This window comes from Ceratotherium simum, chromosome 35, assembly GCF_057802395.1.
Source record: "Ceratotherium simum simum isolate JZ-2026a chromosome 35, ASM5780239v1, whole genome shotgun sequence".
NCBI lineage: Eukaryota > Metazoa > Chordata > Mammalia > Perissodactyla > Rhinocerotidae > Ceratotherium > Ceratotherium simum.
Window position 1 is genome coordinate 32,319,766 of NC_141934.1, and position 12,795 is coordinate 32,332,560.

Genomic DNA, 12,795 nt, shown 5'->3' on the forward strand with positions numbered 1-12,795 from the left:
CTTGAGGGTTGCTGTCTGAATCATATTGCAAATAGCCTACTTCGCATGGTGCAGAACAGCCAGGGCGCTTGCCAGTGACTGACCCCATGTAGGTTCATCCAGACACATAGCTTCTCAAGTCCAGTGCAATCTAGTCACCATGTTGTAAGGACCTACAGTCGTTTCCATCTGGTACCTAATGTCCACATGTATCAGGCGTTTCCCTCCATCTCAGGCTTTGAGTATGATGTAAATAAAATCTGTCAGAGTCTTAGTTGTCCTGTAATTTTCACCTCAAGACCTTTCTCTGTGAAACCTTTTATGACTTTCAATTCACTGTTAAGAACTTGATCAGTCAGCTGCTTTGGGCCCTGGGAGGGAAGATTATTCTCTGTTTTCTTTTTTTTTTTTTTTAATTTTATTTATTTATTTTTTTCCCCCCAAAGCCCCAGTAGATAGTTGTATGTCATTGCTGCACATCCTTCTAGTTGTTGTATGTGGGACGCAGCCTCAGCGTGGCCGGAGAAGTGGTGCGTCGGTGTGTGGCCGGGATCCGAACCCAGGCCGCCAGCAGCAGAGTGTGCGCACTTAACCGCTAAGCCACGGGGCTGGCCCTATTCTCTGTTTTCTTTCATTTTTCTATTACTTCCTTTATTTTTTCCATTCATGTGTTCATTCATTTCACAAGCTTTCCTGGATGTTTGTTGACAGGTATCCAAAAATAACTGAATAGATCTAGCAGTTTTGATTTTTTATTAAGAATTTGTTGTTGGGCCGGCCCCGTGGCTTATCGGTTAAGTGATCACACTCCGATGCTGGCGGCCTGGGTTCGGATCCCGGGCGTGCACCGATGCACCGCTTGTCCGGCCATGCTGAGGCCACGTCCCACATACAGCAACTAGAAGGATGTGCAACTATCACATACTGCTATCTACTGGGGCTTTGGGGGAAAAATAAATAAATAAAATTATAAAAAAAAAAAAAAAAAGAATTTGTTGTCAAAAGAAATACTGAAACACCATGTGCTTAAACACATGGAATTTAAGGGAAGCTACAAGGCTATGTGAACTTCATTATCAAAATGAAAAGTATAATGAGTGATGGCTTTAAAAATTCATGGATGCTACAGATTTTGAAGATGACTCACTTGAGTGGTTATGTTACATAATACCTGGAAGATTTTTATGATTTTGATAAAGGAAAGCACCCCATTCATATGTTCAAATAATCAGAGTTTTTCTCCATCAGTACTCAGCCCCCACTTCTCATCACACAGGTTCACTGTAGAAGTTTCTAGTTGGCATTTGTAGCTTGAAAAACTTCTCCATGGGATTCTGATGCCCTGGGCATAGGGGAGGGGAGGAAAAGGATGGTGTATTTCCTATCAAAAATCAGGAAGGTGGAAGTGTATATTTACAATGGCATAAATTCAACCTTAAAAAGGAAGGGATTTCTGTAGTATGCTACAACATGGATAAGCTTTGAGAATATTATGCTTAGTGAAATAAAGCTGGTCACCAAAGGACAAATAGTGTACGATTCCAATTATATGAGGTACTTAAAGTAGTCAGAATCATAAAGACAGAAAGTAGAATTGTGGTTGCCAGGGGCTAGGTTGAAGGGAGAATGGGGCATTACTCTTTGCTAGGTATAGGGTTTCAGTTTTACAAGATGAAAAAAGTTCTGGAGATGGATGGTGGTGATTGCTGCATAACAATATGAATGTACTTAATACCACTGAACTGAACACTTAAAAATGGTTAAGATGGTAAATTTTATGTTATGTATATTTTACCACAATAAAAAAAAAAGAAAAATAAATCAGAGTGGGGAAGAAACTAGTAACTAACAAAGTTGTGAATGAAAATTAGGACTGATGGGTGTTGGGTTGTACAAAGAACGCAGTTAGGAGCCTGGCACAGGGATTATTTACCACATGTATTAGTTTCCTGGGCTGCCAAAACAAAGTTCCACAAACTTGGTGGCCTCGAACAACAGAAATTTATTGTCTCACAGTTCTAGAGGCCAGAAGTCTGAAATCAAGGTGTTGGCAGGGCCATGCTCCCTCTGAAGCCTCTAGGAGAGGATCATTCCTTGCCTCTTCCAGCTTTGGTAGCCCCAGCTGTTCCTTGGCTTGTAAATGCATCACTCCAATCAGCCTCCATCTTGGCGTGGCGTTTTCCCTGTGTGTCTGTCTCTGTATCTCCTCTTCTCTTCTTGTAAGGACACCAGTCATATTGGATTGGGGCCCACCCTACTCCAGTACTACTTCATCTAATTATATCTGCAATGATCCCATTTCCAAATAAGGTCACATTCTGAGATATTGGGGGTTAGGACTTGAACATATCTTCTTTGGGAGGTACAATCCAATCCATGGACCAGATAGGAGTAGACTGTCACCCCACTTATGTAGGAAGAGGTGGTAGTGTGTAAATCATGGGGTTTTTTCTTGGTTAGGAACTAAACACATTACCTGAAAGGCATTGAAAAACAAACATAGGCTCTTAGTAGGGGGAGTAATTTGCAGTAATACCTGTGGGTACAAGCAGAAGGGTGAAAAGTCCAGGAGAATATGAGTTAGTGTGTAGGTTCTCAGTTAGTGTCCTGTGGTGCTAGTCCTCTCAGTTGTTAAGTCTTGATGTCTCAGAACAAAGTACTCAAAATAGGAGACAGGAATAGTGATTACTATAAATGGTATCACTTTGACTATACATGTGTCAGAGACTGTGATGAGCTCACACCCTGTATAATACTTATGATAATCTTACACGAGCAAATGCCGTCATCCTTGGATTATAGATAAGCAAAATGATTTTTGAAAAGTTTAGCAACTTGTTAGAGTAAACTGCTAGTAGTGGTAAAGCTTAAATTAGAACCTGTGTCTGGGTAGCTTCCGTGCTCTTGCCCTTCCAGCCCATCACGCAGCCTTTCTGAGAGGTGTGTTGTGTCAGTCGTCTGGGCGTTACTCTGTAGTGCTTTGGTGATGTAGATGAAAGGCGTTGCCTGACCTATGGCTGCGTTCGTGGTTTAGGAATATTAGATTGGCAGTAGTATGAAGAATACTTGTCCGGGGAAGGGCCTGGCAACAAGTAGACATGTTAGGTTCTTATGTCAGTAGTAGTGGGATTAGATAATGGGAGTGCAGTCCTTTTTGTGGGCTTCCCTTATTGCCACTGCACCCTGCATATCCTGATCCCATGCATCATGCCCAGGCCTGTGGCTTTACTCTCTTTGCTCTTTTTACGGCTTTTATGTACTAGGTACCTGATGACGCATTTCCTGTTTACTGCTCTGTTCCTCCCTTTCTCATTCTCTGTCAAGGTTACAGAACCATATTGGAAAGCAACTCTGCATGGTTTACATACTTTGTCTCCACGTACATCCCACTATTCTGACCTTAATACTTTTTTTAGTTATGCAAAGCTTTTTCATTTCTTTCAGATTTGGAGACTGCAGTTGAAATTAAATCATCAGTTTCCGGTAAGAGCATTTCCAAAGATAAACAATCCTATGACATTAGAATGGAAGGAATGGCAAAGAATGATCTCTGGTATTTGTCGTTAGAAGAAGTCTGGAAATGTGAAGACCAGTTGGACAAGTATCAAGAAAACCAGGAGAGACATTTGAGGCAAGTGGCATTCACCCAAAAGAAAGTACTTACTCAAGAGAGAGTCTGTGAAAATGGTAAATATGGGGGAAACTGTCTTCTTCCTGCTCAGCTAGTACTGAGAGAGTATTTCCAGAAACATGACTTATGTACTAAAACTTTAAAACATGATTTAGTTTTTAGTGGTCATCAGGAAAGCTATTCAGGTAACAGTAATGAATGTGGTCAAACCTTCTGTCAAAACATTGACCTTATTCAATTTACAAGAACTCAAACAGATAAATCTTACAAATCCCCTGATAATGATAACTCTCTTACTCATGGTACATCCCTTGGTATATCGAAGGGTATACATAGAGAGAAACCCTATGAATGTAAGGAATGTGGAAAATTCTTCAGCTGGCGCTCTAATCTTACCAGGCACCGGCTTATTCATACTGGAGAAAAACCCTATGAATGTAAAGAATGTGGAAAATCTTTCAGTCGGAGTTCTCACCTCATTGGACATCAAAAGACTCATACTGGTGAAGAACCCTATGAATGTAAAGAATGTGGAAAATCCTTCAGCTGGTTCTCTCACCTTGTTACCCATCAGAGAACTCATACAGGTGACAAACTGTACACCTGTAATCAGTGTGGGAAATCTTTTGTTCATAGCTCCAGGCTTATTAGGCATCAGAGAACTCATACTGGAGAGAAACCTTATGAATGTCCTGAATGTGGGAAATCTTTCAGACAGAACACACATCTCATTCTGCATCAGAGAACTCACATTAGAGTGAGGCCCTATGAATGTAATGAATGTGGGAAGTCTTACAGCCAAAGATCTCACCTTGTTGTGCATCATAGAACTCACACTGGACTAAAACCCTTCGAGTGTAAAGATTGCGGAAAATGCTTTAGTCGAAGCTCTCACCTTTATTCACATCAGAGAACCCATACTAGAGAGAAACCATATGAATGCCGTGATTGTGGAAAATCCTTCAGCCAGAGTTCTGCCCTCATTGTGCACCAGAGAATTCATACTGGAGAGAAACCATACGAATGTTGTCAGTGTGGGAAAGCCTTCATTCGGAAGAATGACCTTATTAAGCATCAGAGGATTCACGTTGGAGAAGAAACCTATAAATGTAATCAGTGTGGAATTATCTTCAGCCAGAACTCTCCATTTATAGTACATCAGATAGCTCACACTGGAGAGCAAATCTTAACATGTAATCAGTGTGGGACAGCACTTGTTAATAGCCCTAACCTTATTAGATACCAGACAAATCATTTTAGAGAAAATACTTATTAATATAGTGAATATGGAAAATTCTTCACAAAGAGCAGTAACTTTATTTTGCATTGGGGAACTCCTTTTGGAGAGAAGTTGTACAGGTGTAATCTATGTGGAAATGCTTTCAACCTTGTTACCACCATTTTGTGCACTAGAGAATTGGTCCTGGAGGGGGAAAAACCCACAGATATTATTTTAGTACACAAATATGTCAGATTTTCTTCTTTCCACAAATTCCTGCAAAAGTAATTGGCCTGGGAGCATTCTTGACCAAGCCTTATGTGCTAAAATCAAAGGAAACATTAAGCAGGGGAGTTGTTGAGACCGTGCAGCTTTATTACCTTCTTCAAAAATATAAATAAATGAAAATGCTACTTCAAAAAGATAAATAGATGAGAGTTGTTGCTGAGAAGAATAAAAAGTTGATATAGGTATTGTAACAAAAGATGGGAAATAATATTCCAGTGAATTATTAAGCCATTTGTTACTTGGTTGTCCCTCTTTTCTGAGACACTTAGTAGTGTTTAGTCTGCTTTACGTGTCTAATATAAACTATTTTTCGGTTAGCAGCAGGGAAGATGCTTATAATGTAAAGCAGAAAAAGAACAACACATTTACTAGTAGTACCCATTTTTAAATATATTTGCATGTGGGCAAGAATTGAAAAAATATCTATAGATAAATGAACAGAATTGATTTGTTAGATAATGGGATTTTGAGTTCGTTTTATAGTCTTTTCATTGTTACTGTAATAGTTATTTGAAAACATTTTTAAATATTAAAAAAAAGATATCTAGTTTCTCTATTTCACCATCAAGGAAGCTTGAGAACCACCTGCTAGCAAACTTCCCTTAATTCTAAGTCATTCGGCTCACAGTTAGAGTTGTGCTCTTTGAAACAGGGTGCTAAAGGCTCCTGGGATTTTAAAAACAGTGATTCTCTGGACATTGGGACTTAGAGGAATATTTGGTATTTGAACACACCAGGGAGGTTCTCTGTTTGAGTGGGAGCAGGTACCTGGGCAGTGCTTAGAGTAAGTATGCTCATGAAATAAATACAGCAGTGCCCAAAGCCACCCTCTTTGCAAGGTAGTCTTTTGTCTTATGAAGAAAACTTAGTTGTTAGGAGCATAAGCTTGAGTTCGCATACCCAGGTTGAAATCCCACCTCTGTCTGTAACTTACTTGTGAACTTGGGCATGCTACCTCGCGCTCTGTGCCTGACTTATGATATCCTCCTCTGTAAGTTAGGGATAAGATCACTCACCTTGTCAGATTGTGGTATTAAATGAATAAACGTATAAACAGCTTAGAAAAGTGCCTGATGTATGTTAAGTACTTTATAATTATTAGCTGTGATTATTAATGTTACCGCTATTGCCTGCCCCAGTGTCATTTAATGTAAACCTGCTTGAGTGCTAGTAAGAAAACATTGAGTTCCCACTTCCGTTTTAGTCATATGTGTTTTTCCCTTTTACCTGCATCAGAACTTAGCAACCTGAGGAAACCACTCACCCAGAGTGGGTGTATGGATTCATTTCTGAGGATCAGTAAACGACTTTTAATATTGTATGCAAAATTATTTTGTTTATACAGTGGTTTTCTCTTCTAGGGAGAGGATCCTAATCTTCAGATTCACTGGTAAATCCGTGACCCAAAAAAAACTTAGAGAATCTATTTTAATTCTCTGTTTCATCCTATAAATGGATCTGTGTGTGGGGACTGACCATTATGTGCCATTTTCTAGCAAACATATATATTAGGTGCTCACTGATTGATTATTGAATGATAAATAAATATTACTGAGATCAACAAGACAAAGCTCCTGGCGTCTCTCCCGGGAAAGTCTAGAAGTGATTGTTAGAATCGCGAGACTTGAGACTACAAGGAGCATGAGACCATGTCACTTGCACTCTTCACTGCAGTTGAGATAAGGGGAGTTGGCACAGCCCTCACGTTCTGAGTGAACAGACCCAGAACTAGATCCCAGTGACTGCTGCTCTCCGCAGTGCTTACCTGCCATTCATGTGTTTGACACACTCCTGTCAGAAATAGTTTTCATCATAAGCAGTGGTTCTTTGTGGCAGTAGAAGAGCAGCCCCTTAATTGAGCCTCTTAGAATTTCTGATAACTAATGGCTGAATTTTCCTCAACTGTGTAATGGAGATACCACTAGTGTCTACCTCGGAGGGTTGTTGTGTGGATTAAGTGAGATAATGTGTATAAAGTACTTAAAACAGTACCTGGCACATAGTAAGTACTATATGTGTTAGCTATTAATAATTATACTACTATTATTAGTACCCAAAGGAATGTGGGAAAAGATATATATGTATGGATGATCACTGAAACATTACTTATAATAGTGCAAAATTTGCAATATAAAAAATGGATAATAGCAAAATGATTATAGCATATCAGTGTAATGGAATAGTATGCAAACATTAAGATTATGCAAACAAAGTTTGATAACAAAAAATGTTGATGCTGTGAAGTGTTATTTAAAAAAGCATGATAAATAATAGTCAATATAGAATAAGCTCAAATATGTAAAAATAAATGAATTGTAAAAAAATGAATCTTGCTCAAAACAAAGGAAATTTGTCAAAAGATTAACAGCAGTTAACCTACATATTGAGAGAATTGGTGTTTGCTTTTCTATTTTTTTGTACTTTTCTATTCTTTGCAAAGTCTCTTCACAGAATATATATTACTGTTAGGATCAGCAAAACAATCTCTTGAGTGATGAAATATATTCTCTTCAGAAGTTCTTACCTACAAAAAGCTACTAGAATCTTAATAAGGGAATTTGGCAAGGTCACAGGATACTAGATCAATATACAAAAATTGATTTCTGTGTACTAGCAGGGAACAATTTGAAAGTGAAACCAGAAATATAATCCCACTTACAGTGATACAAAAATGTGAAATACTTAGATAAATTTAATGAAATGAGCAAGATTTGTACAGTGAAAAGTATGAAATATTGCTGAAAGAAATTCAAGAACACATAATAAAAAATACATAATGAATGGAGAAATTTACCATGGTCAAGGGTGGGAAAACCCAATATTGTTAAGATGACAGTTCTCCCCAGGTTAATCTTTAGGTTCAGAGGCATTTATGTGGAAATTGACAAGCTAATCAAAAATGTATATGGAGATGCAAAGGATCTAGAATAACCAAAGCAATTTTTTAAAAAGAACAATGTTGGAGGGCTTACACAACCTAATTTCAAACTTTACTGTAGAACTATACTAGTAAAATGTTGGCATGAGGATAGATATAGATCAGTAAAACAGGATAGAGTCCAGAAATTGACCTACACATGTTGTCAATTAAATTTTGACACAAGTGCCGAAATAATTCAATGTGGAAAAGAGTCATTTAAACAAATGATGGTGTAACAACTGGATATTTGTATGGGGAAAAAAAACCCTCCCCTTACCTCACATTACATACAAAAAATAACTAAAAATGCATCACAAACCTAAATGCAAAAGCTGAAACTTTTATTTTATTTTTTTTGTGAGGAAGATCAGCCCTGAGCTAACATCTATGCTAATCCTCCTCTTTTTTTTGCTGAGGAAGACCGGCTCTGAGCTAACATCTATTGCCAATCCTCCTCCTTTTTTTCCCCAAAGCCCCAGCAGACAGTTGTATGTCATAGTTGCACATCCTTCTAGTTGCTGTATGTGGGACGCAGCCTCAGCATGGCCAGAGAAGCGGTGCGTCGGTGCACACCCGGGATCCGAACCTGGGCGGCCAGTAGCGGAGCACGCGCACTTAACCGCTAAGCGATGGGGCTGGCCCCTGAAACTTTTAAATATCTAGAAGGAAACAGAAAAAATGTTTATGGCCCTGGGCTAGGCAAAGATTTCTTATAGCATGAGTCATAAAAGAAAAATGATAAATTAGACTTCATAAAAGTTAAAAATTTAAGTTCTTTGAAAACACTGTTAAACATAAAAAGGCAAGCCATAGACTAGTATATATTCATAGTACATGTATCTGACAAAGATTTGTATCTAGAATACAGAGAACTCTTATAACTTGTAAGTTATAAGATGACAAACCAATAAAAAGAAAAATATGCAAAATGTTTTACCAGATGCTTCATAAAAGAATACATATGAATGCCAAGTAAACCTATGTCAAGATGCTCAACATCATTCGTCATTAGGGAAATACAAATCAAAACCACAAGGAGATAGCACTTCACATACAGTAGCGTGACTAAGATAAAAAAGTAACAATTGCTAGTGAGGATTGGAGAGATTAGAACCCTCATACATTGCTGGTGGGATTATAAAATAGTACAGCCACTTTGGAAAACAGTTTACCATGTCTTCAAAATGGTAAACCTACAGTTATCATATGACCCATCAATTCCATTCCTAGGTAAATACCCAAGAGAATTGAAAACATGTCCATGCAAAAAAAACATGTCCATGAATGTTCAGCATTATTCATAGTAGGCTGAAATTGGAACAAATATAATAAACACAACAGATATCATGTATAATAATTCACAAAATGTGAATGGATAAATTGCAGTGCAGCCGTATAGTGGAATACTACTCAGCAATAAAAAGTAATAAACTAATGATATACCCAACAGCATGGTTAAATCTCAAAAACATTCTAAGTGAAAGAAGTCAGACACAAAAGAGCACACACCATGTAACTCCCATTTGTAAAATTTTAGAAAACATAATCGATAATGACAGCCGATAAATCCGTGGTTGCCTGTGTCTGAGGGTGGGAGAATGACTGCAAATAGGACCATAGGGAACCATCGGAATGATCTGTATCTTGTTTGTGGTGGTGGTTCCATGACTGTTCATTTGTTAAACTCATCAAACTATGCACTTGAAGTGGATCCAGTTGTATGTAAATTTTACCTCAATAAAGTTGATTTTTAAAAAATATTTGGGGGCCGGCCCCGTGGCTTAGCAGTTAAGCGCGCACTCTGCTACTGGCGGCCCAGGTTCGGATCCCGGGTGTGCACCGACGCACCGCTTGTCCAGCCATGCTGAGGCCGCATCCCACACACCGCAACTAGAAGGCTGTAAAACTATGACATACAACTATCTACTAGGGCTCTGGGGAAAAAAAGGAGGAGGATTGGCAGTAGATGTTAGCTCAGCAAAAAGAGGAGGATTAGCATGGATGTTAGCTCAGGGCTGATCTTCCTCACCAAAAATAAAATAAAATAAAATAAAACCAGGTATTTCTGTGAAATGAGAAAATTTGTAGCTCCAAGTCAGTGCTAATAACAATAGTGGTAGTAGTTGCTGATTTTTGTAACTCATCTTCATTTATAGACAGCTTAATATGAAATAGCCAATCTGCTAAACCCTGTAATGCATTAGATTATTTCTATCTATAACCCTATGAGGAATATAATATTATCCCCCCTATAGTTAAGGGAACTAGAGTTTGGAAATTTTAAGTAATTTGCCCGCATTCACATAGCTAGTAAATGCTGGAGCTTCATTTGAAAGATAACTAGCGAGTTTGTGGCAGATCCCAAATAGGATAATGTCTGGCATATAGTAGAGGGTCTTATAAAATTAGCTATTCTAATCTAAAAAATAAGTACAAACTACCATTGTTGTTATTCTGTCCAGAGACAAATTCACTCAGACCTCCCTCAAATAATGTCCTCTATCTCCCTCTTTATGTTGTCATTGTGGTGATGTCGTATCTTAAAATGAAGCAGCTGCTAAGTGGAAATTGGGATCTAAAGGGAAGAAAGTAAATTAATTATGTTAAAACAAGTCACGTGGCATGTGAGTTACATTCACCATCTCATTTAATTTTCACACTAATTCTGTTAATGAGTGTTACCTCCTTCCATTTTATGAGTTCAAAGTGACTTGTCCCAGGTTGCACAGTAAGAAGTGGAGGGGCCAGGGTTCAAACCCAGATCACTTTGGTTCCAGCATCTGCAGGTTTTCTGCTCCTTGCTGCCTACACATCTGGCTAAGGATCTTGGCGCTATTTTAAGAGTAATGGGAAACCACTGAGGATTTTTAAGAACGGCCCCGGCATCTCCATCACCAAATCTGTGGGCACATGGGGAATCAGAAAGTGTTCTCTTAGCATTCAATCATGAATTAAGCACACATTGATTAAATCTGTGGAATTGGCTTTCCTGTTACATGGCAAGAAGTGAAAAAAAAGTTGATTGTTAACTTTATTTAAATAAGTTGCAAGCTGACCATGTGCCTAGTGTCTCAGCAGCTGTAGAGGAATTGGTTGAAGAGAATCAAAGTAATGGTTTGTATAAACAGCTGCTGGTTGAGGTTGGCAAGATAGTCCAAGGATGAGATGAATTTAGGAGCTAGATGGCAAGGGAATAGACATTCAACAGATTTGGGCTTCAAAGGGTTGGAAAAGCCAACTGCTTTTGGGTCCATACATTAGGAATTAAGTTTTAGATATTTTTGGTGACAAAGTTCTGTTATCACACAGCCCCGTGGAAAAAGATTAGCATTAGTGTGTATTACCTTACAGATGAATTCTGCCCTGACTGCCTGTTAGGGATTGAATTGTGTCTTCCCAAAATTCATGTGTTGAAGTGAGAATTCCCCCAGTACCAGAATGTGACCTTATTTGGGAGAAAGGGTCTTTACAGAGGTAATCAAGTTAAAGTGAAGTCATTAGGGCGAGCTCTAATTCAATATCACTGGTGTCCTTATAAAAAAAAAAGGGAGGGGAAATTTGGACACAGATACACATAGAGGAAAGGTGATGTGGAGACACAGAAGAAGGGTCTACGAGTCAAGGGGAGAGGCCTGTATGACATCTTGCCCTCACGGCCCTCAGAGGGAACCAGTCCTACAACACCTTGATTTTGGACCTCTGGCCGCCAGAACTGTGAGAGAGTAAATTTCTGTTCAAGCCCACACTCTGTGGTGCTTTGTTACATCAGCCTTAGGAAACTAGACACTGCTTTATTTAAAATCGCAGCCACCACACTGGCACTGCTAATTCCCTTTACTTGGTTCTTTCTATTTTTTCCATAGTACTTGTCACTTTTTAATCTACATCTGTCCGTCTACCTACCTACCTATCTACGTATCTATCTACCTACCTATGTATCTGTCTATCATCTATGTATATATGTATCTATGTATCTATCTATCTATCTTGTTTATTATCTGTCTTTCCCTGCTGAAATGAATGCTTCACGACGGATCTTAATTTTAATTACTGATGTATCCTCTGCACCTAATACAGTGGCTTACTCATAGGCATTCCATAAATATTTGTGTGAATTGATGAAGACATCAACATTCATCCACTGAATCTAGAAAGGGGGATGCCATAAACTTATGGCCAACCAATACCTAAACGTATATATTGTTCTTTTAGCAAAGAAGGAGAGAGGATAGTTATTGGATAATGAAGCAGCAGTGCTTGCCACCTGGATATACATCCTAACAGGTATCACAACTTATTATAATGGATTTACATGGAACTTGGCAATCAAAGCCTAAAATGGGCATGCAAGACCAAAGGAATAAAAATAACCAAGACCATTTTGAAGAACAACAAAAAGGTCTCTGACCTACTGCTTATCAAGGCTTACAGTAATAGTTGAATAACAAGACAATGATGTACTGGCATAGTGTATACCAGGAATTGGCAAACAGTGGACCATAGGCCAAATCTGGCTTGCTGTCGACTTTTGTAACTAGAGTTTTACTGGAACACAACCATGCTCATTCATTTATGTATTATCAATGACTGCTTTTGTGCTACAGTGGCCGAGTTCAGTAGCTGCGACAGACTATGGCCCATAGAACCTAAAATATTTACTAACTGATTGTTATGGGCTGAATTGTGTCCTCCAAAATTCCTGTGTTGAGTCCTAATCCCCAGTAACTCAGGATGTGACTGTTTAAGGTCTTTAAACAT

At 38.6% G+C, this 12,795-nt stretch overlaps 1 protein-coding gene across 16 annotated transcripts in view; it reads left to right on the top strand.

Moving 5' to 3' along the window:
- ZNF10 (zinc finger protein 10) overlaps nucleotides 1–9,855 on the top strand; it is a 26,216-nt gene extending 16,361 nt beyond the window's left edge. For 12 of the 16 annotated variants that reach the window (XM_087423543.1, XM_087423553.1, XM_087423557.1 and 9 more), the window contains one exon: nucleotides 3,424–9,853. In XM_087423543.1, coding sequence (XP_087279669.1) covers nucleotides 3,424–4,886 — 1,463 coding nt within the window. In that variant the 3' untranslated portion in view covers nucleotides 4,887–9,853. Of the gene's footprint in view, nucleotides 1–3,423 lie in introns of all 16 variants that reach the window. The other 4 variants (XM_087423555.1, XM_087423545.1, XM_087423554.1 and 1 more) reach the window with 4 other exon arrangements.
- The last annotated feature ends 2,940 nt before the right edge of the window (nucleotides 9,856–12,795 follow it).